At 35.9% G+C, this 24,256-nt stretch overlaps 1 protein-coding gene across 5 annotated transcripts in view; it reads right to left on the bottom strand.

The window, feature by feature from the left end:
* Nucleotides 1-23,308, bottom strand: part of NFAT5 (nuclear factor of activated T cells 5) — a 119,238-nt gene extending 95,930 nt beyond the window's left edge. For 2 of the 5 annotated variants that reach the window (XM_061387744.1, XM_061387745.1), the window contains exons 1-2: nucleotides 23,136-23,308; nucleotides 21,342-21,395 (exon numbers count right to left, since the gene is read on the bottom strand). In XM_061387744.1, coding sequence (XP_061243728.1) covers nucleotides 21,342-21,395; nucleotides 23,136-23,208 — 127 coding nt within the window. In that variant the 5' untranslated portion in view covers nucleotides 23,209-23,308. Of the gene's footprint in view, nucleotides 1-21,310; nucleotides 22,982-23,135 lie in introns of those variants that run through there. The other 3 variants (XM_061387749.1, XM_061387746.1, XM_061387747.1) reach the window with 3 other exon arrangements.
* Nucleotides 23,309-24,256: the final 948 nt, after the last annotated feature.

Raw genomic sequence — 24,256 nt, 5'->3', positions numbered from 1 at the left:
ATGACTGAAGTGACTTAGCACAGCATGGCAGTCCAGTGGTTAAAACTCCACACTTTCACTGCAGGTGGCATGAGTTGGATCCCTGGTCATGGAACTAAGATATTGCACACTGCAGAAAGATTTGTTTAATGCATTTATTCATGTTTAGTAAAGGTATACACATAATCTGTAATATTCAAAACATACTGGTAATCTAAAACTAGTTTATTCATTTTGGACACTAATATAACTAAAAAAATGTAGTTAAATCTGGCATTTTCTCAACTCTCCACAAAAAGAATACACAGTATGTGACTATACAGGCCTTTGTCAGCAAAGTGATGTCTCTGCTTTTTAATACTCTGTCTAAATTTGTCATAGCTTTCCTTCCAAGGAGCAAGTCTTTTAATTTCATGGCTGCAGTCACCATCTGCAGTGATTTTGGAGCCCAAGAAAATAAAGTCTGTCACTGTTTCCATTTTTTCCCCATATATTTGCCATCTATAGCTCTTGTATTGGACTAAGGACACAATGTAAGAGGGAATCACTCTTACAAAGTTCACAGTTGAGAGAAAATAAAATCAGCAAACTTTAAAATAATGCACTATGTGCTTTATTAGAAATAAGGGGTGTTATGCAAGTAGAAAAGAGGGAGTCCTTAACACTGTAAAGGATCAGCGAAGGCTGCACAGGATATGTGACTTCAGATGTCAGTCTTGAACACTGAAATCAGCATTTAGCAGACATTTTTTTTTTAATTTTATTTTTTAACTTTACAATACTGTATTGATTTTGCCGTATATCAACATGAATCCACCACAGGTGTACACGTGTTTCCCATCCTGAACCCTCCTCCTACCTCTCTCCCCCCGTACCATCCCTCTGGGTCGTTGCAGTGCACCAGACCCAAAGTCATGTATGGATGTGAGAATTGGACCATAAAGAAGTCTGAGGGCCAAAGAACTGATGAATTTGAATTGTAGTGCTGGACAACACTCTTCAGAGTCCCTTGGATTGCAAGGACATCAAAAGGAAATCCATCCAGTCTATCCTAAAGGAGATCAATCCTGAATATTCATTGGAAGGACTGATGGTGAAGCTGAAGCACCAGTACTTTGGCCACTTGATTAGAAGAGCCAACTCTTTGGAAAAGACCTTGACGCTTGGAAAGATTGAAGGCAAAAGGAGAAAGAGGGCAGAGAATGAGATGGTTAGATAAAATCACTGACTCAATGGACATAAATTTGAGCAAACTTCAGGAGATGGTGAAGGACAGGGGAGCATGCTACATATAGTCCATGGGGTCACAGAGAGTCAGATACAACTGAGCAATGGAACAACTAAGGGGAAGAAAGGCCAGAAAAAGAGAACACAACTTGAACTTTATAAAATTACAAAATTCAAGCTGTATGTTTATTTATTTATTTTATTATCATTAATTACAATTTTAAGTAGAAATCTTCCTTTCAGAATTTAAACCCAACAAGCAAGTTGTTACTTAAAAACTGGAAAAAAACAGTAACAAACTCTCTAAGACTTTTAACTACAAATCTATTGTGAAGGATAGCTGTTTGTTAAGACTATGTTTGGATTTTTTACTGCTATTCATTTATTCAATGTATTTTGTATTTTATAAATATTAAACTTAAAATATTTCCCATTCATTTACTTTACCTAAAAGTCTAGACTAGAATATAACCTAACAATAAAAATGAAAAAGAATATAAGAAACAGTTTTGGAGTTCACAATACAATTTTATAAAACCTTATTAAAGTAAACTTTTAATTTACAATGTTTCTCAAATACTTATAACTGCCCATCATCTAGGTACTTATAAATTGAGCATTTACATTTATATATGACTATCTAAACCACTTTAGAAGTTATTTTCTCCATATAACCTAAGACAAAGTAACTGTAAACAACAATTTTCTAATATTTACAAGCTGAAATTCAGCTGAGTTTTAATGATACAAAGAAGAAATAATACTGTTCTGAATTATGAAACACCTCTCCTGAAAAATTCTGAGTTTCAGCTAATAAGGCTTTTGTTTTCAAATAAATGCTCAAACCTTAAATTACTAGGAAACCATTTTGTTACATATCATTGCCAATCATCTAAAACAAGATTTGTCAATTTATTGGTTCATTCAGAATTATTTATTAATTAATACTTAATCAGTATTAAGTCAGTTGGTATTTAGCACTCATCTAAATCTGTACTGAGAAGACTTACAAATGTCAAAGTAAGGAAGGCTCTTTAGATACCAGGGGTGTCAAAGAATGACCTATGATGACAGATAAAATATACGGAAAAGAATAGTGAAAAATAAAGTAACAAAGTATCAAAAAAAAAAAAAAACAAAAAGATGACTTCCTGCTGAAGATAAGAAAGATTTGGAATTCAAGAGCCTTACCCTGAAGACTCAAAGGAGTTATCTGAATCATCCTGAAGTTTCTATTCAATCATAGTTGAATACCAAAATTAGAGATACTGCTTTTTACTGTCTATTCCTAGCTATTTTAACTCAAAAAAACTTCTTTACTCTCTTATCTTTACCAAATATTATCTTTTTAATTTCCATATTGAAGTTTTATCTACATTTAAGGATTTTTAGCAATCCAAATGTGGATTTGCTCTGTCCTAATATAGCACATCCACATTTGAATTGCTTAAATGCTACTTTTCTCACAGTATACCCCAACCTTTATGAAGAGCTATGTTTACTACAATCCATGATCTCTTCCCTATGCAATTAACACACAAGTAGATGAACAATGTCCTACTAAAAAGGAAGCAGGAAACCAAAGATGGAGCACAGCATTACAGGGAGGCCCTTCAATACTCTGGGAAGGACCCTCCCTGTAATGCTCTGTTCCATCTTTGGTTCCAGAACTAGACAGTGGTGAATATTCAAACAGTTCTTAAAGGAAGGCCTAGAACCTTGCTTTCCACCAAAATACCTCTAATTTGACCTATCCAACAAATGGTTTCTCTCTCCTGGGCAATATTATAGGTTCCAATTTACAGTGATTTTTTCCCAAAAGACCTTACTTTTCATAGTTCACTTTTTCTGTTTTATTCATATAATAAAGGTTTGCTAAATTTCACTTTTAAATCTATTTGACTTGGGAAATTCCAACATACAGTTTATCTCTATATTGGTTGATAACTGATGTTCTGAAAAGGCCTAACAGTTAGTTCAAGAAATACTAGTATAAATGCATAGGAGAACAAAGCACATCTAAATTTAAGAGAAAATGCACTTTGGATTTAGACATAAATAAGCAAGTAAGTATGGTGAGAACACAATTACTCACTAGCTATCTTTCAGCTTTAGGTTACCTTTCTATTTTTAGAATTAGTGGCCATCTCCCTTCTGAAGTTTGCCACCTCAAGCAGCCCATCATAATTTCACCAAATGAGTAAAGCCAAGCTTGATTACAGACTTATTCTTACATATTCTTAGGAGTAGGTTGGTTTCTGTAATTAGGGGCAATATTAAGCTTATAGGTTAGTTGGGGAATCTGTGATAAGATCAGTACTCACTAAAAGCACTAGTCATTCTACAAAAATTACCGTAAATTATTTACACCTAAAACATTATTTATTCATAAATCCTACTTGTACACAGATTAATAAGCACTTATCAGTAAACTTACAAGTACTAGTCAAGATAAATTTAACTTCATTAAACTGAATCATATTTAAGTTCTCTCATTTATTCTCAAACTTAAACTTGAGCTGTGGCAATAATTTAAAAGAACGTCCTTTTAAATAGAGAACATTTTAGTAGTCTGAGGACCAAAAGAAAATAAGCACTTTAACGCTTACACAAAACAAATACTGAACTACCCAACAATGCATTTTACCCAGGAACTCTGATGAACACAATTACACCTTAAGAAAATGAACAAAAACTAATAATAATCTAGCAGTTATCCAGGGTCCTTATTATCCTCTACTAATTATTAATATAAATACAAAAAGAACATCTTTACAAGACTTAACAGGGTTTATAGTTTCCATAAACACTATGAAAAGGCCAGAAGATGAGCCCCCCCACACCCACGTCAGAAGGTGTACAATATGCTACTGGGGAAAAGCAGACAGCAATTACTAATAGCTCCAGAATTACTAATAGCTCAAAGAATGAAGTGGCTGGGCCAAAGTGGAAAAGATCCTCAGCTGTGGATGTGTCTTGTGGTTAAAGTAAAGTCCGGCGCTGTAAAGAACAATTTTGCATAGGAACTTGGAATGTTAGGTACATGAACCAAGACAGTGTACAGTCAAGTGGGCCTTAGGAGGCATTACTACAAACAAAGCTAATGGAGGTGATGGAATTCCAGCTGAGCTATTTCAAATCCTAAAAGATGATGCTATTGAAGTACTGAACTTAATATGTCAGCAAATTTGGAAAACTCAGCCGTGGCTGCAGGACTAAAAAAAGGTCAGTTTTCACTCTAATTCTAAAGAAGGGTAGTGCCAAAGAAAGTTCAAACAAAAGGATAACTGTGCTCACCTGCTCACTCTTCATGCTAGCAAGGTTATGCTCAAAATCCTTTAAACTAGGCTTCAGCAGTATGTGAACCAAGAACTTGCAGATGTACAAGCTGAGTTTAGAAAAAGCAGAGGAAACACATCAAATTGCCAACATTCATTCATTTGGATCACAGAGAAAGTAGGGAATTCCAGAAAAACATCTACTTCTGCTTCATTTTCTATGTGAAAGACTTTGTGTGGATCACAACAAACTGTGGAAAATTCTTCAAGAGATGGGAATACCAGACCATCTTACCTGTCTCCTGAGAAACCTGTATGCGGGTCAAGAAGCAATAGTTAGAACTGGACATGGAACCAGAATGACTCAAAACTGGGAAGGAATACAACAAGGCTGTATATTATCACCCTGTTTATTTAACTTATATGCAGAGTTTATCATGCAAAATGCTGGGATGGATGAATCACAAGCTGGAATCAAGGTTGCTGGGAGAAATATCAACAACCTCAGATGTGCAGATGATACCACTCTAGTGGCAGAAAGTGAAGAGGAACTGAAGAGCCTTTTGAGGAGGGTGAAAGAGGAAAGTGAAAAAGCTGACTTAAAACTCAATATTCAAAAACTTATGATGATGGCATCTGGTCCCATCACTTCATGACAAATACATGGGGGGAAAAGTGGAAACAGTGACAGACTTTTTTTCTTGGGCTCCAAAATCACCATTTGGCCATAAAATTAAAAGATACTTGCTCCTTGGAAGGAAAGCTATGACAAATCTAGACAGAGTATTGAAAAGCAGAGACATCACTTTGCCGACAAAGGTCTGTATAGTCAAAGCTATGGTATTTCCAGTAGTCATGTACGATGTGAGAACTGGACCATAAAGAAGGCTGAGCACCAAAGAACTGATGCATTTGAAATGTGGTGCTGGACAAGACTCTTGAGTGTCCCTTGGACTTCAAGGAGATCAAACCAATCCATCCTAAAGGAAATCAACCCTGAATATTCACTGGAAGGACTGATGCTGAAGCTCCAATATTTTGGCCACCTGATGCGAAGAGCCGACTTTAGAAAAGACCTTGACACTGGGAAAGATTGAAGGCAAAAGGAGAAGAGGGCAGGAGAGGATGAGATGGTTAGATAGTATCACTGGCTCAATGGACATGAATTTGAGCAAACTCCAGGAGATGGTGAAGGACAGGGAAGCCTGGGGTGCTGCAGTCCATGGGAGTCACAAAGAGTAGGACACAACTTAGTGACTGAACAACAACAAAATAGCTTCCATAGCTATAGAAGCATATCTCACTTCATTTATGCAATTTTTCTTCCTCCTAGCTCACTGTCATTATTGTGTGACATTTATCGGAAAACTACAATCCTCATGCTACAATTAAATATAAACATTTGCTTTCGAAAAATTAGCAAAATGAATCAGCCATGCATATTAATAGTCAAAAAAATTTCCAATCTAAATGAGGTTAATCTACTTCATGAATTTTTCACAAATTCATCTGTAGTCTAATCGTGCTCATCAAAATTTTGTTTTTGATTATTTAAAATGTAGCACACTCAGTATTGAGATGATGCCATTTACATTTAAAGCACATTTAAATTATTCAGACAGCTAAAGTACACTGTGTTAAATGGGAAAATGAAAGTCTCCCATGTGCCACCACACAATTACCTGTTTCATTAACTTTACCCCCAAAAAAGTTACTATATCTCAGTCTTATAATTACTTTTTTAAACATTTCATGTGTGGGGTAAAACATACATAAAATGTACCACTGTAACCATTTTTTAAGTCAACAATTCAACGGCGTTAAGTTCATTCACAATGTTGTACAATCATCATCACTACTATTCATTTCTAGGACTTCTTTATCACCCCGAACATAAACTCTATATATACCCATTAAAAAATAACTCCTCACTGCCCTCTCCCCATAGTCCCTGGTGACCACGTTCTACCTTTTGTCTTTATTCTAGATACTCCAAAGAAACTGACAATATTTGTCCTTCTGTGTCTGGCTTATTTCACTTAGCATACATTTTCAAGGTTAACCCATGCTGTAAAATGATATCAGAATTTCATTCCTTTATAAGAATGAATAATATTCCACTGTATTTATATACATTTTAGTTATCCTTTCATCTGTTAATGGAAACTTAGCTTTCAGTACAGAGTTGTGCATCCATCATCACAATAAATTTTAGAATAGTTTTATCATTCTCCAAAGAAACTCCAAATGGTTTAACTATAATTCTCCATACCACTGTCCATCCCTAGGAACTACTAATTTACTTTCTGCCTCTCTAGATTTGCCTAGTCTGTAGATTTTATATAAATGGAATCATACAATATGTGGTCCTTTGTGACTGACTTCTTCAACTGAGCATATTTTCAAGACTCATCCATGTTGCAGCAAGTATCAGTAATTGATTCCTTTGGCCAAATACTATTCTATTAAATGGACATACTACATTTTGTTTATCCATCCATTCATTAGTTAATGGACATTTGGGTTGTTTCCATACTCTGTCTACTATTAACAATGCTGCTAAGAGCATATATATACAAGATTTTATGTGTACATATGTTTTCATTTCTCTTGGGTATGTATCTAGAAATGAGGTTGCTGGATATGGTAACTCTGTGTTTAACTTTTTGAGGAACTATCAGATTATTTTCCAAAGTGGCTGTACTGTTTTATACTCCACCAGCAATGTGTGAGCTTATTTCTCTACATCCTTATCAACACTAATTTTACCTGTCTTTTTGATTATAGCCATCTTAGTAGATCTGAAGTGGTATCTTACTACGGTTTTGTTCTGCATTTCCGTAATGACTAATGATGTTGAAAAATTTTCATGTGCTTATCAATTTAATATATTTTTATTAAATCGGTGCCTTCATTTTAAAACATTTGTTTATCAATACTTATGAAAAATATATTAAAGCCAAAATACTCTTAAATATAACTTAAATAAATATGTTTAATAGCACGAGCAGTATTTTGCTATTAAACTAAATACACAGGAACAGTTAACCTAATCAATAAAATGAAGTATAGTTAGATTCTTCATACTGTTTCTTTATAGCCAATCACCTATGTATTTCTTTCATTTAACTAAGCTGTTTTTATTTAAATACCATCAATTCCTGTGCTCAAGAATGTCAGTCAGGTGCAGCCACTAGGAAAACAGTACAAAGGTTCCCACCAAAATTAAAAGTAGAATCGTATGATCCAACGATTCCACTTCTGGGTATTTACCTGAAGAAAACTAAACAACTATCTTGAAAAGGTATCTGCACCCTCATTTTCACTGCAGCATTATTTACAACAGTCAAGACAAGGAAACAACCAAAGGGTCCATCAATAAATGAATGGATAAACAAGATGTGATATATATATATACACACATACACAGAGAAATATTATTCAGCCATAAAAGAAGGAGATCCTGCCATTTAACAACATGAATGGACCTTGAGGGCATTATGCTAAGTGAAATAAGTCAGACAGAGAAAGACAAGTATTGTATGATCTCACTTATATAAGCAATCAAAATTTTTTCTTAAAAACTGAACTCAAAGATATAGACTGGTGGTTTTGGGGGTGGGGGAGGGTGGGTGTTGTAAATGAAATGGGTGAAGGTGGTCAAGCTTCAAGAGAACCTTCTTATTTGAGTATCCCAGATTTAGTGATCAAATCTACCTCCATTTTCACCTTAATTACTTAAACCTTTGTCTTAACAGATTAAATAACTCCAATTCTTTAAAGGCCTAGCATCCTTCCACCTGTAATAATTTTAATTTGGTTATTATTCCAATCAATGGTTTCTACATGGTTTATACAATTAGAGCACAATCCTCAGACTTTCAAGACCATTCCTTCCTTCTTTTTTGCATGTGATATTCATTCATTCAGTCATCCATTCAAGCACCTTTCAGATATAAGGCACTTGTGCCACATAAGAGAATGTGAGGTCCTTGAGAAACAAGGTTATCAGTATAACTTTTTAAACAAAACTGGACTTTACTAAATGCTCTTTATGGTTTATTGCAGCTTTAATTTCCATGGTTGATTCTAATATTGTACAGTTACCTTATTGTGGTTTGGGTTTCATTTCCTGATCACATGCATAAGGTATTACTTTAATACTAAAGCTCTCCCATGTTTTGAGAGATCTTTCTTCAAATTATTTCCATAATTTTATTAAAAACAATGATCAAAAAGAATAAAATACTTAAAAATAGATGTTTAAAAGATGTAAAACTTATATTCTGAAAACTACAAAACATTGTTGAAAGAAATGAAAGAAAACCTAAATAAAGGAAAACACATCCCATGTTCATAAAGACTGAATACTATTAAGATGGTAATGCGCCTCAAACTGGCCTACAGATTCAATGCAACCCTTATTAATATCACAGCTTACTTTTTTGCATAAATTGAGAAGTTGATTCTAAAATTCAAATGGAAATTCAAGGGACCCTGAATAGCCAAAACAATTTCATAAAAGAACAAAATTTAAAGATTCATTCTTCCTAATTTCAAAGCTATAGTAATCAAGACAATGTGGTACTGACATAAGAATAAACATACAGATGATTAGAAAAGAACTGAGGATCCACATGCCTATAGTCAACTGATTTTCAACAAGGATGCCAACGCCATTCAATGGGAAACAGCAGCCTTTTCAACAAATAGTACTGGGGGCAACTGGATATCCACATGCAAAAGCATGACACTGGACCCCTACTTCACACCACAGACAAAAACTAACTGAAAATGGATTGAAGACCTAAATGTAAAAGCCAAAACTACAGAACTCTCAGAAGAAAACATAGGTGTAATCTTTCTGACCTTGTATTAGGCAACAGTTTCGTAAATATGACACAAAGCATAAGCAACAACAACAAAAACAGATAAAGTAGATGTCAACAAAATTAAAAAGATCTGTGCATCATAAGACTCTACCAAGAAAGTAAAAAGACAATTCACAGAACAGGAGAAAATTCTGGTAAATCATATATTTAATAAGGGACTTGTAAAAAGAATATAAGAGCTCCTACAATTAAACGACGGAAAGACAAATAGTTCAGTTTTAAATGAGCAAAGCCTTGAATCGGTATTTCTCCAAAGATATTAATGGCAAATAAACATATAAAAGATATTCAACATCATTAGTCATCAGGTAAATATAAATCAAAACCCCAGGAGACTGCTTCATACCCACTAGTGATAGCTATAATCAAAAAGACAGATAATAGTAAGAATGACAACAATGTGGAGAAATCAGAACCTTCCTATACTGCTGCTGAAAATGTAAAAAGGTGCAGCTATTGTAGAAAGCAGTTTGGCAGTTCCTCAAGAAGATAAATATAGAGTTACCATATGACCCACCATTTGCACTCACAGGTATACACCCAAGAGAAATGAAAGCATCTGTACACACAAAAACTTGTATATAAACGTTCATAATAGCCAAAACAACCCAGATGTCCATCAACTAATAAACGAATGGATAAACAAAAGTATGTATCCATTTAATGGAATATTATCCATCCATAAAAAGAAATGAATTACTGATACATGCATGAATAAACCTTGAAAACATTATAAGTGAAACAAAGAACTCACAAAAGACCACATATATGATTTCTTTTATATGAAATGTCTAGAATAGGCAAATTCATAGAGACAAAAAGCAAAAGAGTGGCTACCAGGGGCTGGGGGTGGGGAAGGGAATGGTGAATGACTGCTAAATGAGTAAGGGGTTTCTGCTTGGGGTGATGAAAATGTTCTGGAATTATATAATGGTGCTGGTTGCACACTATAAATGGACTAAAACTCACTGAATTATACATTTTAAAACTATTAAAATGATAAACTTTATCCTCTATGAATTTCATCATAATTAAAACAAAAAGATAATCTGGAACCAGGTAGGTCTTTAAGAATTTGGATTTCATCCTAAAAGCCCATGGGCACCATTATAGGATTTTTTTAAGCAAGCAATATGATTAGATTTGTATTTTAGGAACATAAATTCTGCAAGACATATTGCTGTGAATATCTAAGCTTTAGCATATAAATTTAACAACATCTGATTTGGGTGTTCAGAACCTTATGCATAATAATAAAACCCTGTTTCCTTACTGTATCTTAGCTCTACATATGAATTTTATTTAACAAATATTTATATACTGCTTACTATGTAGCAAGCTCTTTAGAAATATTAACAAATATCCAATCCAATCCTCATAACAAAATATGAACCTATTAGCTCCACTTTATAGAAAACAAATAGAAAGGTTAAATAACTTGCTTAAAATTACACAGTTCAGTTCAGTTCAGTCGCTCAGTCGTGTCCGACTCTTTGCGACCCAATGAATCGCAGCACACCAGGCCTCCCTGTCCATCACCAACTCCTGGAGTTCACCCAGACTCACGTCCATCGAGTCAGTGATGCCATCCAGCCATCTCATCTTCTGTTGTCCCCTTCTCCTCCTGCCTCCAATCCCTCCCAGCATCAGAGTCTTTTCCAATGAGTCAACTCGTCGCATGAGGTGGCCAAAGTACTGGAGTTTCAGCTTTAGCATCAGTCCTTCCAAAGAACACCCAGGGCTGATCTCCTTGCAATCCAAGGGACTCCCAAGAGTCTTCTCCAACACCACACTTCAAAAGCATCAATTCTTCGGCACTCAGCATTCTTCACAGTCCAACTCTCACATCCATACATGACCACAGGAAAAACCATAGCCTTGACTAGACGAACCTTTGTTGGCAAAGTAATGTCTCTGCTTTTCAATATGCTATCTAGGTTGGTCATAACTTTTCTTCCAAGGAGTAAGCATCTTTTAATTTCATGGCTGTCTGCAGTGATTTTCGAGCCCCCCAAAATAAAGTCTGACACTGCTTCCACTGTTTCCCCATCTATTTCCCATGAAGTGATGGGAACAGATGCCATGATCTTCCTTTTCTGAATGTTGAGCTTTAAGCCAACTTTTTCACTCTCCTCTTTCACTTTCATCAAGAGGCTTTTTAGTTCCTCTTCACTTTCTGCCATAAGGGTGGTGTCATCTGCGTATCTGAGGTTATTGATATTTCTCCCGGGCAACCTTGATTCCAGCTTGTGCTTCTTCCAGCCCAGCATTTCTCATGATGTACTCTGCATATAAGTTAAATAAGCAGGGTGACAGTATACAGCCTTGACGTACTCCTTTTCCTATCTGGAACCTGTCTGTTGTTCCATGTCCCGTTCTAACTGTTGCTTTCTGACCTGCATATAGGTTTCTCAAGAAACAACAGAATGGGAAAGACTAGGGATCTCTTTAAGAAAATTAGAGATACCAAGGGAACATTTCATGCAAAGATGGGCTCGATAAAGGACAGAAATGGTATGGACCTAACAGAAGCAGAAGATATTAAGAAGAGGTGGCAAGAATACACAGAAGAACTGTACAAAAAAGATCTTCACGACCCAGATAATCACAATGGTGTGATCACTCATCTAGAGCCAGACATCCTGGAATGTGAAGTCAAGTGGGCCTTAGAGAGCATCACTACGAACAAAGCTAGTGGAGGTGATGGAATTCCAGTTGAGCTATTCCAAATCCTGAAAGATGATGGTGTGAAAGTGCTGCACTCAATATGCCAGCAAATTTGGAAAACTCAGTGGCCACAGGACTGGAAAAGGTCAGTTTTCATTCCAATCCCAAAGAAAGGCAATGCCAAAGAATGCTCAAACTCCCGCACAATTGCACTCATCTCACATGCTAGTAAAGTAATGCTCAGAATTCTCTAAGCCAGGCTTCAGCAGTACGTGAACCATGAACTTCAGGAGTTCAAGCTGGTTTTAGAAAAGGCAGAGGAACCAGAGATCAAATTGCCAACATCTGCTGGATCATCGAAAAAGCAAGAGAGTTCCAGAAAAACAACAATTTCTGCTTTACTGACTATGCCAAAGCCTTTGTCTGTGTGGATCACAATAAACTGCAGGAAAAAATTACACAGCTATTAAGTAATATATGTTTTTGAAATTGTGTTTTTATTCACAATTCAGATAAGTATATGGGACTTTGATTTACTTATTATCATCTCTAGCACTTTTAATTTATTATGAATTTATTATAAAATCACTTCATATTCTTTGATTTCAACTCTTCTTTTTATTTGTTCTCAATTCAGGATGCACTAATTTTTTTTTTCCTATGCAGCATTTACAGTGTTATCCACTCTTGTGAAGTTTGGGAAACATTCTCAAAAAAGTCATTTTTTAGTTTTTATTTACTATATTTTACACTATAAACATGTTATTTATGCTTACTATAACAAAGCAGTAATTTGGTTAACTAGTGACTTTCTGTCCTTCAATAACTTCATTATCCTGGTTTTTGTTTTTTTTTTTTAAGCAATAAAGAGTTTTTAAAGGAATTAAGTGGTGATTTTATCCAAGGCATATTAATCAATTAGTATATATAAATGTTCACTCTCTACTCAATATCATAGGCAAAAGTAAACTAAGAAAATGAAAAGTTCTTCAAAAATCATTATAAAATTACAAAATTCAAGCTGTATGTTTATTTATTTATTTTTAAGCTGTATGTTTATATTTCCCATTCATTTACTTTACCTAAAATTCTAGACTAGAATATAACCTAACAATAAAAATGAAAAAGAATATAGGAAACAGTTTTGGAGTTCACAATACAATTTTATAAAACCTTATTAAAGTAAACTTTTAATTTACAATGTTTCTCAAATACTTATAACTGCCCATCATCTAGGTACTTATAAATTGAGCCTTTACATTTGTGAACATTCATTTATTATCATTAATTACAATTTTAAGTAGAAATCTTCCTTTCAGAATTTAAACCCAACAAGCAAGTTGTTACTTAAAAACTGGAAAAAAACAGTAACAAACTCTCTAAGACTTTTAACTACAAATCTATTGTGAAGGATAGCTGTTTGTTAAGACTATGTTTGGATTTTTTACTGCTATCAGACACTTTTAAATACAAGGTTTTAATTGATTCCCCTAGAAAATTGTAACAAAAACTTTATTTTTATTTTTTAAATTTATTTTTAATTGAAGGATAACTGCTTTACAGTATTGTTGTAATGAAAACTTTAATTCAAGCAAATAGTTAAGGTGAATCACACCTTCATCAATAAACATTCAATTGTTCTGTTACACTGTTTTACAAAAGTATTTTAACGTCTAATGTTCAAACTAGTAGTAAAGTAGTATAATACAATTATAGTAGTATAGTAGTACAATATGATTACTGGGCAAACATGAATTTTACTCAAAATTAGCATTTATAATTCACAACCAAGCACAAGATAGTACTCACATGGGACAGAAAGCTCACACTGTTTTTACCTTTATGATCAGTATAAGTAAGTACATACCCTCCACATATTCTTCAACTCTATAACCTTCTGAAGACTTAAACAGTTTTAAAAAGAAAGTTTAAAGTTTTAAACCTCAATTTACAGTTATTAAATAGGGGGACAAATAACACTCAGATACACTCTGCACAAAAGTATTTTCCTATTAACAAACAGGAACTTCATATTAACTTCATCCTCCATTCTAGAATGAATTATAAAACCTTTTAAAACTCTGTGTTATCACTGCTTATTTACATACAATCTCTATTACTAAACTATAAGCAATATGTGGCCAGGATACATGGGAATAAATTCACTTTGAGTGAATGAATAATAATATTACTATAATAATATAACGATAACAATAATATGACTATGTAACCTATAACCCTGCACATAGGCATAAAAGAATTATCTCTAAAATAAACCACACTTGGCTACATTCAGAATACAGAAATAAAAAATGCCTTACTAACTTTATGTCCTTTAAAACACTAGTTTTCCTTTTTAGAAGGTTATGGTGGTTGAACAACAAAATTAAAGAGAAGAGTACACACTGCATACTGTAAACAGTGTGTTCTGTATAAATCCATTTATACAAATTTCTAAAAAAGGCAAAACTAATCTAAGGAAAAACAGATCAGTAGTTGCCTGAGGGGCTAGAGTGGGCAGAATTGACTACAAAAGAGTAGAAGTTCTATAGCTTGTCTGTAGTGGTTAAACAATGTATACACTTGTTAAAAACTTCAGGAACACTTAAAATGGGTATACCTGTGTACATGTATAAAGATGGTTTGTTTTTGTTAAAAGAGAGGAAAGAAAGGATACAAAAAGTAACAGCAGAACCAACAAGCAAAATGTAGAGAGAACCATGAGAAAATGGAGACATAGGTAAAATGGGGAGACTGGGTGAAAAAAGAGAGCGAGACAGTGGAAAGAAGAACCAAAGTAAATTTAATAGGGCCTTTTGCAAAATATCACTATTTTTTTCAAAATCCTCTAACATTATTTCAGTTATTCTTCCCCACAACTCTTAGGTAAGCAAGTCTGATGATAATGTCCCTGCTGAATAAAAGGACCACTTATACGATTTTCCACGTGGTCTAAAGGCTTAATCAAAATTAATATCCAGATTTTCTACTGCCTAACAATTTTCAGCAAGCTCAGGAACTAACACCAACCACAGCAAGAAACAGAACTAACTCCCAATGTTCTATGAGTACTGCTTTTTCTATTGCTTATTTCTTCTTGGGTTTAGTTAGGCTCTGAAACATACCAGCAGAAATAGGGTGCAGTGACTTCTATGCTTCTATAAACTACTGCCAAAGAAATGAAGAGACCAACGGCATCCTCCATTTTTAAAGCAGTCCTCCTTAGGTGGTGGCTTGCTTACCCCTCCCCTTTCTTTTCACTTTTGAGCACCATCATCAGTCAAAACAGGTTCAAACAGCAGTGTGCTTCAGATAAATCTTAAAGACACCCATCAAAGTGAGGCACTGATTTGCTAATTTTGAGCATTAAAATATTTCTCAAAAGGGTCATCATCATAATCTTTACTGATTTTTATGTGTGGCTTATAGAATTTCTCTCATTATTTTATAGGAACTGTTAAGCTAAAGAAATCTACACAAAGTATTCTTTTTACACCACTTGAATAGTAGTATAACCTCATTAGGGCCTGAAGTATAAATGCCAATTACCAAATATTTGTACTGTTAAGAGAGTAAGTAAAAACTCAAAACTCTGGAGTAAAATAGTCAAGTTTCAAATTCCAGCCTCCTCCACTAGCTAACTATGTGACCTTAAAAAAATTATTGAATCCCTCTATACTTCAGTTTCCTCATTGATGAAACAGGGATACTCACAGGATTTTTCTGAGGATTAAATGTGAAAAATATCTGTAAAAGCTGATAAATTGCTCAAAAAATGTTTTCAATTATTACTAACACTGAATTGATTACTCTTTCTTCTTTTTACCAACACTGTTTCTTCTAACATGTCCTACAAAGATGGCTTTACGTAGATGTTTTTTTAAAACTAAAACTAAATTTGTAAAGAGTAATCAACAACTTGGCTCACTATTAGTAACTCTTCTGTTCTTGTCTCATTTTAAAAACCAAGTACTAAATTTACTAAAGGACTAATAACATTTCTGAATGGGAAAGATAGGATAAGGATTCATGGCTGGCCTGCAGTAATAATCATTACCAACTTTAGCAACTAAACAACAACTTATCAAAGTAAATATTAAAAATAAAAGAGGAAAAAAAATCTATTTTAATAGTTATTAATAAATAAAAGTAACTGAAAAATCTCATGCATCGCATCTTTAGTTTAAACCAAAAATATAGATGCTTCATCACAACATGAGGTTTTATTTATACTTGGAAGCTGAAATCATTATCTATAGTTAATCCATAAAGATGATTTCTACCTTTTCATTCAAGTACATGTTTATAATTAGTGTATTATACTTCATTAGATTTTTTAACCTTGATTTTTATTAAGACAGCAGGAAATAAAAGACACATGAATCTCTCTCACGTAACTTGAAATAAAATCTTAATAACAAGAAAAGAGTATAATAAGCAACATTACTATTGAAGAACATCTTTTACCTCTCTAACAGAATTATCCTCTGTCACTATATAATCAGGCCCAACTGATGGTTCAGATTAATTTGATCTTTATTTTTTCTAATTACATGTTATCCTTAATAGAAAACAATCTAATCAGTCAACTTTTTCTAATAAAAAGTGGCTATTTATATAGTTATTGATCACAATAAGAAATATCTTTCTGTACTTTCATTTTCAAGTTTTAGGGGACTCCTGGAATAAATACAGTAGAGTCAAGAGTGAATGAAGAGCAGACCGAGAACCATCTGATTAAATATGTATTTCTATCCTTTTGCTGTAATAAGCAACCGAATTCTAGTACTGAATAAAAATTAAAATTAAAAAAAAAAGAGAAACAGAGTTTAGGAAGAGACAAAAAACAAATGAAATTAGAGAGATGGATCCTAGAAACAAAAAGTTGGCATAAACTAGGTATAAATTTGTTATGTTTAAAATTCATTTCTATAATTATTTCCATAATAATATTTTTAGTTTGTTAGGTATAGACGAATAGAGATTAATAGATTCTAAACCAGAAAAGGATTCAGTAGAGTACTTTTAACATTAAATATTTCCAAAAAGTCCTTTCCAGTAAGTTATCTTAATACATATCATCGTGTATGCCCTGACTATCTTATGAACACAAGCCCTAGGAAAAAAATAAATCAGACTTAGAGGTAATTAAATATCCCAGTAATATCCCAATAAAATCTGTTTAAAAAAAAACCTACTATTTTTAGGATTTTCAATTTTGAACTATAAAGTAACATTACTGCATGATATAATATCTAATAGATTTAGAGTAGTGGGTTTTTTTTAAGTAGTTTATTTTTCCCTAACTCATTACAATATTTCATCTTTTCTTTTAAAAATCTTCCAATCTTAAATATTTAAGTCATATCAGGACTACATCATATTGGTGTTTAGCTCTTATCTAACCAGTTCTTTAATTTGATATGTAATTTCTTGACTCATACTTTTAAAAGTATTTTAATGTAATCTCTTAACTCATACTTTTTGAAGCATTTTAAAATTTTAATCCCGTTTTTATTACTCTATTTTCTTCTAATTTGCTTATATTATTTTCCCTATTTTATCTGATTTTCTACCACCTTATATTACGTCTCTATAGGTATTTCAAGAATGACTTATTGCTTATTTAACTTTGTATGTCAGTTTTTACATAGCCACCTATATATGCCAAAATCAACATTTTTTAATATAGAAAGTGTAAGAAATGGTTTTTTGTAGCTGAACATTTTTTCCAGGCACAACAAAGAAAAATCCTAGCCTTAAAGTCTGAACACTAAGTATAAACCACTTTATTTTTTAAAAAATATATATAAACTACCTTCTTTAAAGAAAGCAGGGAAAATGCAAAAATAGAATCAAAAGGTAAAAATCTGCAGAATATACTTTTGTCCAGGACTTTTTCTATGCAAGCTATTTTTAATATAATTACAGTCTTTTATTTACTTATTTTATTAGGAGTTTCACATGTAACTATGGGGTCATCAGAAACATTATTTTAATGGCTATGAATCATTATATTAACTAGCTAGACCGTTTTCCTACTGTTGGGCAACCACTACATTAAAACAGCAGTAGCAGAACTATGTAGGGTGACAGAAGGTAACTAGATTTACGGTGATCACTTCCCAATATATATAAATATCAAATCTTTGTTGTCAACTTGAAACTAATATATGTCAATTATTTCTCAAGTAAAAAAAGCAAAACCTAATTTCCTGTTCTTAAAAAGGAGACAGAATAGAAAGGTCCATCACTGATATGTAAGATAAATGCAAACAAACTGAATAGTAAAAAGATTTTGAAACTATTTTTAAAGCTAAAAACTCAACTGTAGGTTTTCCAACTTTTGTTTCAAATCCTCCCCCCCAAAAAACTTTAATTTGTAAAATCTATGTTCTTTAAAAAGCTTAACAAATTGTATGATAACAACTCAATTCCCTCACTCTGGGCTGTGTACGTGTGTTTAGTTGCTAAGACATGTCAAGATTCTTGAGACCCAGTGGACTGTAGCCTACCAGGTTCCTCTATCCATGGGATTTCCCAGGCAAGAATACTGGAATGGTTGCCATCTCCTCCTCCAAGGGATCTTTCTGCATCTCCTATGTCTCCTGCACTGGCAAGCGGATTCTTTACCACTGAGCCACCTGGGAAACCCCACTCAAGGCTGATTTTTTAGTTATCAGATGGAAATCTGGACTACTGACGTAAGCATACAATAAATATTACTAGACAATACTTCATATTATATATCATAGCAGTCAGTACAGTTTAGTACTTAAGAGCACAGACTCTAAAGTGAGACTACTTGGGTTGGAATCTTGTCTTTACAACTTATCAGCTGTGTGACTCTCTATATAAGTTACTGAAACTCCCTGTGCCTCCTTAGCTTCCTCATCTGTGAAACAGTGTAATAATAATGATCTCAAATAGCTGTTATGAGAATTGAGTTATTTGTAAAGTTCCTGGCACACAGTAAAAACTATGTAGATGACTGTTTAAATTTTTAAAATTTAGGTAACATTTACTGTGTTTACTATGTGCCAGGCTAAATGCTTTACATGAATTTGCCTCAAATAATCTTACCACCACCTATGAAGAATACTATTATTGTCCCCATTTAAAAAACAGAGAAAACCAAAGGACAGAAAGACTAAATGACTAAGCTGAGATCATACACAAATGTCGAACAAGGATCTGAACCTAAGTATGACTACATAACCTACAAATCTAGCATAGATTTTCTTGTACACTTGAAGCAGTAGCCTCCTGCTGTATTATATCTTGTTGAAATAAATTAGAATATGTATTTCCTGGAATAACAGAGTATTTTAAGAAGTAATATAAGAAATATCACTCTAATACAGAGGTATTTATACATGAAATGATTATGATGTCTGATATTTAATACAGCTTGAGGGAGGAGAGAAGATTAAGAAGAGTAGACATATTTTGATAATTGTTAAAGTCTGGTCATGGGTCTATATGGCTTCATCATTTTATTCTCTCCACTTTTGTATATTCTTTAAAACTTCCACAATAAAAGGTTGAAAATAGAATAGGGTACATAGATTAAACTCTTTTATCACACAAGCAAACAACTTTCTTTTGATACTTTGTATCAGAGATATAAAAGGATATGACAAACTTGATACTTATACATTTTACAATTTATATATAATCTGTAAAGGGTGATCTTACTTTAAATAAGTGAATATCCTCTCAACCAAAATGAAAAATTAGTAAAAGCATTTTGGTTAAACATATACATATTAAATTTCTGTTTGCATTTCAAAACATTTGCTTAAGTAATTAACACTCATATTTTTTCTTTTCTTTCTCCTGCCTGATATCTCTACAATTATAACACTCTATTTTGTTGCCCATATTTATACAGACAAATATGACTTCACAACATGGTCACAAATTGAACATTACAAATAACAACAACAAATATGCTTCACTAAGAGACGCTTCAGAAATTCCTTGCCTCAAACTGAAGTTGATTTGTATATTAATATATAACTATGGACTTCTATAAGTATAAATATAATAAAAAATTCATTTGAGAACACTTTATATGTTTTAAGTTATAGTTAAGACAACTTGGCTGATACTAAAGGAACAAATACACAACAAGCCAGACACTATACTAAGCACTTTCATACACATTAGCTCACTAAATTTAAGAGATTATATACATTTTAATAAAAGAATATTAAGACTTAGAGAGATAAAACCACTTCCCCGAGGTCACAGAGCTAATAAGTAGCTAAATGGTATTCAAATTTAAGCTTACATATAAAACCCACTTTTTCCCTTGCTATATATACCAGGCTACCATATGGGAGGCAAAAACCTACACTCAAGTCAAACTTAAATATTTAGGGCCTTTTTTTAAGTGGACCATAAAATGCTTAAGTTGCGGGCTACATATATATTACAGTGGCAGCTTGGGTTCGGGTAAAAAGTACCAACTACAACACAAAAGCACTGTTTACTTTGCTACTGTATGACTCTCCCCCCTCCCCAAGTCTCTTAATTTCAGGTTACTCATCATAAGGAAGTTAACATCTCTGCAGTCCAATTCCCAGGGTTATTAGATTCAAAAATGACATATGTGAAATCACTTCAAAAACTACAAAAACAAAACAAGTAGTCCTTTTTTTTTGTCTTAAAATGCTGAAGGCAACACAGAATAAAGTTTTCTAAAGTAACTGTCAGCCGTTTGTTCAACAGTCTATTAACATTTCCAGAACTTTCTAAAACCTTTTTTTCTAAGCATAACTCAATCAGTATCTCTATTACTTGGCTTTTCTCATCCTTCAAAATGATGCAACAGTAACGACATCAATGCTTTTGTAATAAATAATTAATATTTCATTCTGAAATGCTCAGCCTATAGAAGTTCTAAATTTTGACTTTTCAAACTAAACATGTGTTTGGTGTCACTCTAAGTCTTATTCATTACCTTACTTAATGTTAGAGCCTTTTTACATTCAGTTTGCTTTGTAAAAAACTTGAATCAAGATACGGAATTCTAAAGTAGAACACCCAACACATAATTTTTAAGTTTTGTGGGTTTTTTCCCCAAAGCTTCTCAAAACAGATACAATAGCTAACAAGGACATCAAACACAGCAATAAAATCCACTAAAACATTCAGCTGCTCTAAAAGAAGGATCAGGCTCTTCAGGAGAAAACTACATTGTATGAGTTTGCAAAGTTTCTCATTTAAACTCCATTTTAGAGAAAGCCTTTGCATACTCACACAATATGCTTTAAAATGGCACTTTGCTGACCTTCCAATAGTCCAGCTCTATGAAAATTCTGTGATGGGTGTAACTTCAGAGAATCTGAAAAACACAAAAAGCATTAAGTACTTTTTATGCTGAATGACTAAAAAAAAAAGCCAAGGATAGCATACATCTCTTATATAATTGTCACGTATTTTTAAGAGCTAAAGTCCATATTTGTGAATATATTCTCTGCAAAGGAAGGCTGAATTGCCTCTACACTGGTCTTCATGCTGAACTTAGATTTTCATAAAGCATTTGTTTCATGGAAAATTATCTGATGGTTACTGCACAAATGGTGTTAATGTCTTGACTATTTTTAACACCCAATTGTATCACATTAGCCCTCCTCTAAGGATCACCTCTAGATACCGTCTCTTCCTTCTGACACTCAAAATTACAATATTTTCAAGCTACTTCAGGTAATGTTGCCCGAAAAACATCCTACAGGGACTTGATTGCCAACTAAAGTCATCAGAGCAACAACAAGACAATGGCTACAGTCACTAAGTAGGACTCTACAAACGTCAGTCTATAAAGCCCAGTACCTTCCAGAGTAAACCATCGCACTCGGATTCACTTTAGCGATTTAGATAGAACAAGGTGAGGCTGAAGCCGCCCTTTTTGGAAGAGGTGGGATCAGCGGGTGGATACATCAAACCCAAAACTAAAGAAACCCTGAATTTCTCAGTAAAGAGGTCCACATTGGTATTCATTTTTTTTAATACGTCAAAATAAATGGCTAATAGCCCGGTAATATCTTTTACCCCCTCTCAATGGTTTAAAAAGTGGTGAAGAGTGCAGTGAGAGAATTTTGGTTAGATGGCCCTTGCACAAGAAACCTGTTCTAACACATTCTTGTGTCCAGTATAGGAATTTAACCCCAGTAGAGATCAGCTCAAGTGTTAATATTTTATATCCCGGGAATCCCCTCCAAGCCTTAGCCAACAGTTTTAAAACTGGAAACTCTGTCCAATGCCCCCTCCCTGCAACAAGCCCCAGAACGGCAACGAAAGAGAAAATTCTCAAAGGACAGCGTCTCTGCCCTGAGCTGGTACCCCTGGGACAGGAGAGGAATAAAACTAATGCAGAGAGAGCACCCCTCTCTTTGTAAAACAGAGGGAGAAGTAATTAGAATGTCACAGAGATGGAAAGAGAGAAAAAAGAAAAGAAAAGAAAATTCGGGCTCTTTCCAGCAATAAGATGACGAGGAAAGAAGGACGCCTGGTCGAGGGGGGCCGTCCCAACAAGGGGAGGGAGTGGACTAGGCCGGAGAGAGAGGGGGGGAGAACCACGGCGCACAAACAACCTGGAGGGGGAGAAAAATGGTGATCCTGCACCCAGAACCAGCTCCAGGCTACACTGCCCCTTTGGGGGCAACTTTGCTGGGGAGGGTGGTCCTGGTAAGAAGAGCCACGGCGCCCGGATCGCGGCAGCTCCAGCGCGGGGCCCAGTCCTGGGTGATCCTCAAGCCGGGGAGGCCGGGGCCGACCGCCCGGGGAGAGGGGACAGCCCGCCACCGAGGGGCGCTCAGAGCCACCGGGGGCCGCAGACCCGGGGGCCGACGGCATTTGGGCCCCGGGCGGCAGGCGGCTCCGCGGGGGAGGGTTCACCACTCCTCTTGGGCCCCTTCCACCACCGCCCCCAGCCCCTCGGCCTCTCCTTACCACCGCCCCCCCCCCCCCACGACAGACCATTCCGGCGGAGGCTCGGCCGCCCCCCGACCGGGACCCCTCCGGTTCCCCCTGGGTCGGGCCTCCCCGCTTCCCCCACACACACCCAGCCCCCAGCCTGACTCACCTCGTGAGTACAGGGACTTGGGCGACTCCAGGTCTAGGTCCGCGCTGAGCAATGAGATGAAGTCCGAGGGCATCGCAACTCGACCCAGCCCGGCCCGAGGGCAGCGGGAGGGGGGGAGCGGCGGTGGCGGCGGCACCTCCTCTCCGGGACCGCGGGCACCGAACCGGGGGCGGCAGGCGAGGGCGGCTGCCGCTGCCTCCTCCTCGAGGGCAGTGACTTCCACCGAGCCGACGAACCGAGGAAACAGCGGCGGGGTGGAGGGGGAACTCCACGGCGACTAATTCCCGGCGAGCCAGGAGGGGGGGGTTCAGGTCGGGGGAAAGGGAGGGGGAGAGCCAACGGGTCCGTTTCGTGCTTCTCCTCAGCGAAAACTGACGGTCGCCGCCACCGCCGCCGCCGCTGCTGACAGGAATCTGAGCCCCGCCTCCCGCGAGGCACTGCGCAGGCGCGGAGGGGGGCGCCCCAGAGCAGGGAATAGCCCAGGCGACTACCGGAGGGCGGGGAGGCGCGCCACGGAACAGCATCAACAAGGGCTCCGCTTCCTGCTGCAGCGGCCCGGGGCTGCTGTTCTCGAGCTGGGAAACGGCCCCGCCCCGCTGCCGAGAGGGAGGGAGGCTGGGAGGTGTCCGCGCCTGGGGCCCCAGGGAGGGAAAAGGTATTTGCACCGACCTGGTGGCGGCAAGCCGGAGGCGGCCGGCCCAGCTCCAAGCTGAGCTCAGGAGGACACAAACCTAGGGGAGCTGAGGTGTCTCCGGGAAGAGGGGAGAAACCCCCCCACCCCCAGAGCCGGGACATCCCGAGCGGGCAGGCGTGGGGTCTCAGAGGGGAATAGAGTTTCGTCCCTTGGAGTTACCACTCCTTTGGGGTTTTCATAGCAATGTCTGAATTGAGTTGGCCAAAGGACTATCAAACTCATTTCTTAATTAGGAAATGGCAGACCATATCCTGAAAACCTTGAGTTATTAGTTGTTTTTAAATTAAAGTACCTTCTCTCCCATCTTTACCCTTCCCCTTCTTTCTCTCCCCCTCAACCCCCAACTTTTAGAGGCTGAAAAAAAAAAAAAAGAAATTTAAGTCTCTCATTGTGCTGGGATGGCCGGGTGTTTTCAGAGTGGGAGATA

This window comes from Bos javanicus, chromosome 18 (genome assembly GCF_032452875.1).
Source record: "Bos javanicus breed banteng chromosome 18, ARS-OSU_banteng_1.0, whole genome shotgun sequence".
NCBI lineage: Eukaryota > Metazoa > Chordata > Mammalia > Artiodactyla > Bovidae > Bos > Bos javanicus.
This window is presented reverse-complemented; position numbering and strand designations above follow the sequence as displayed.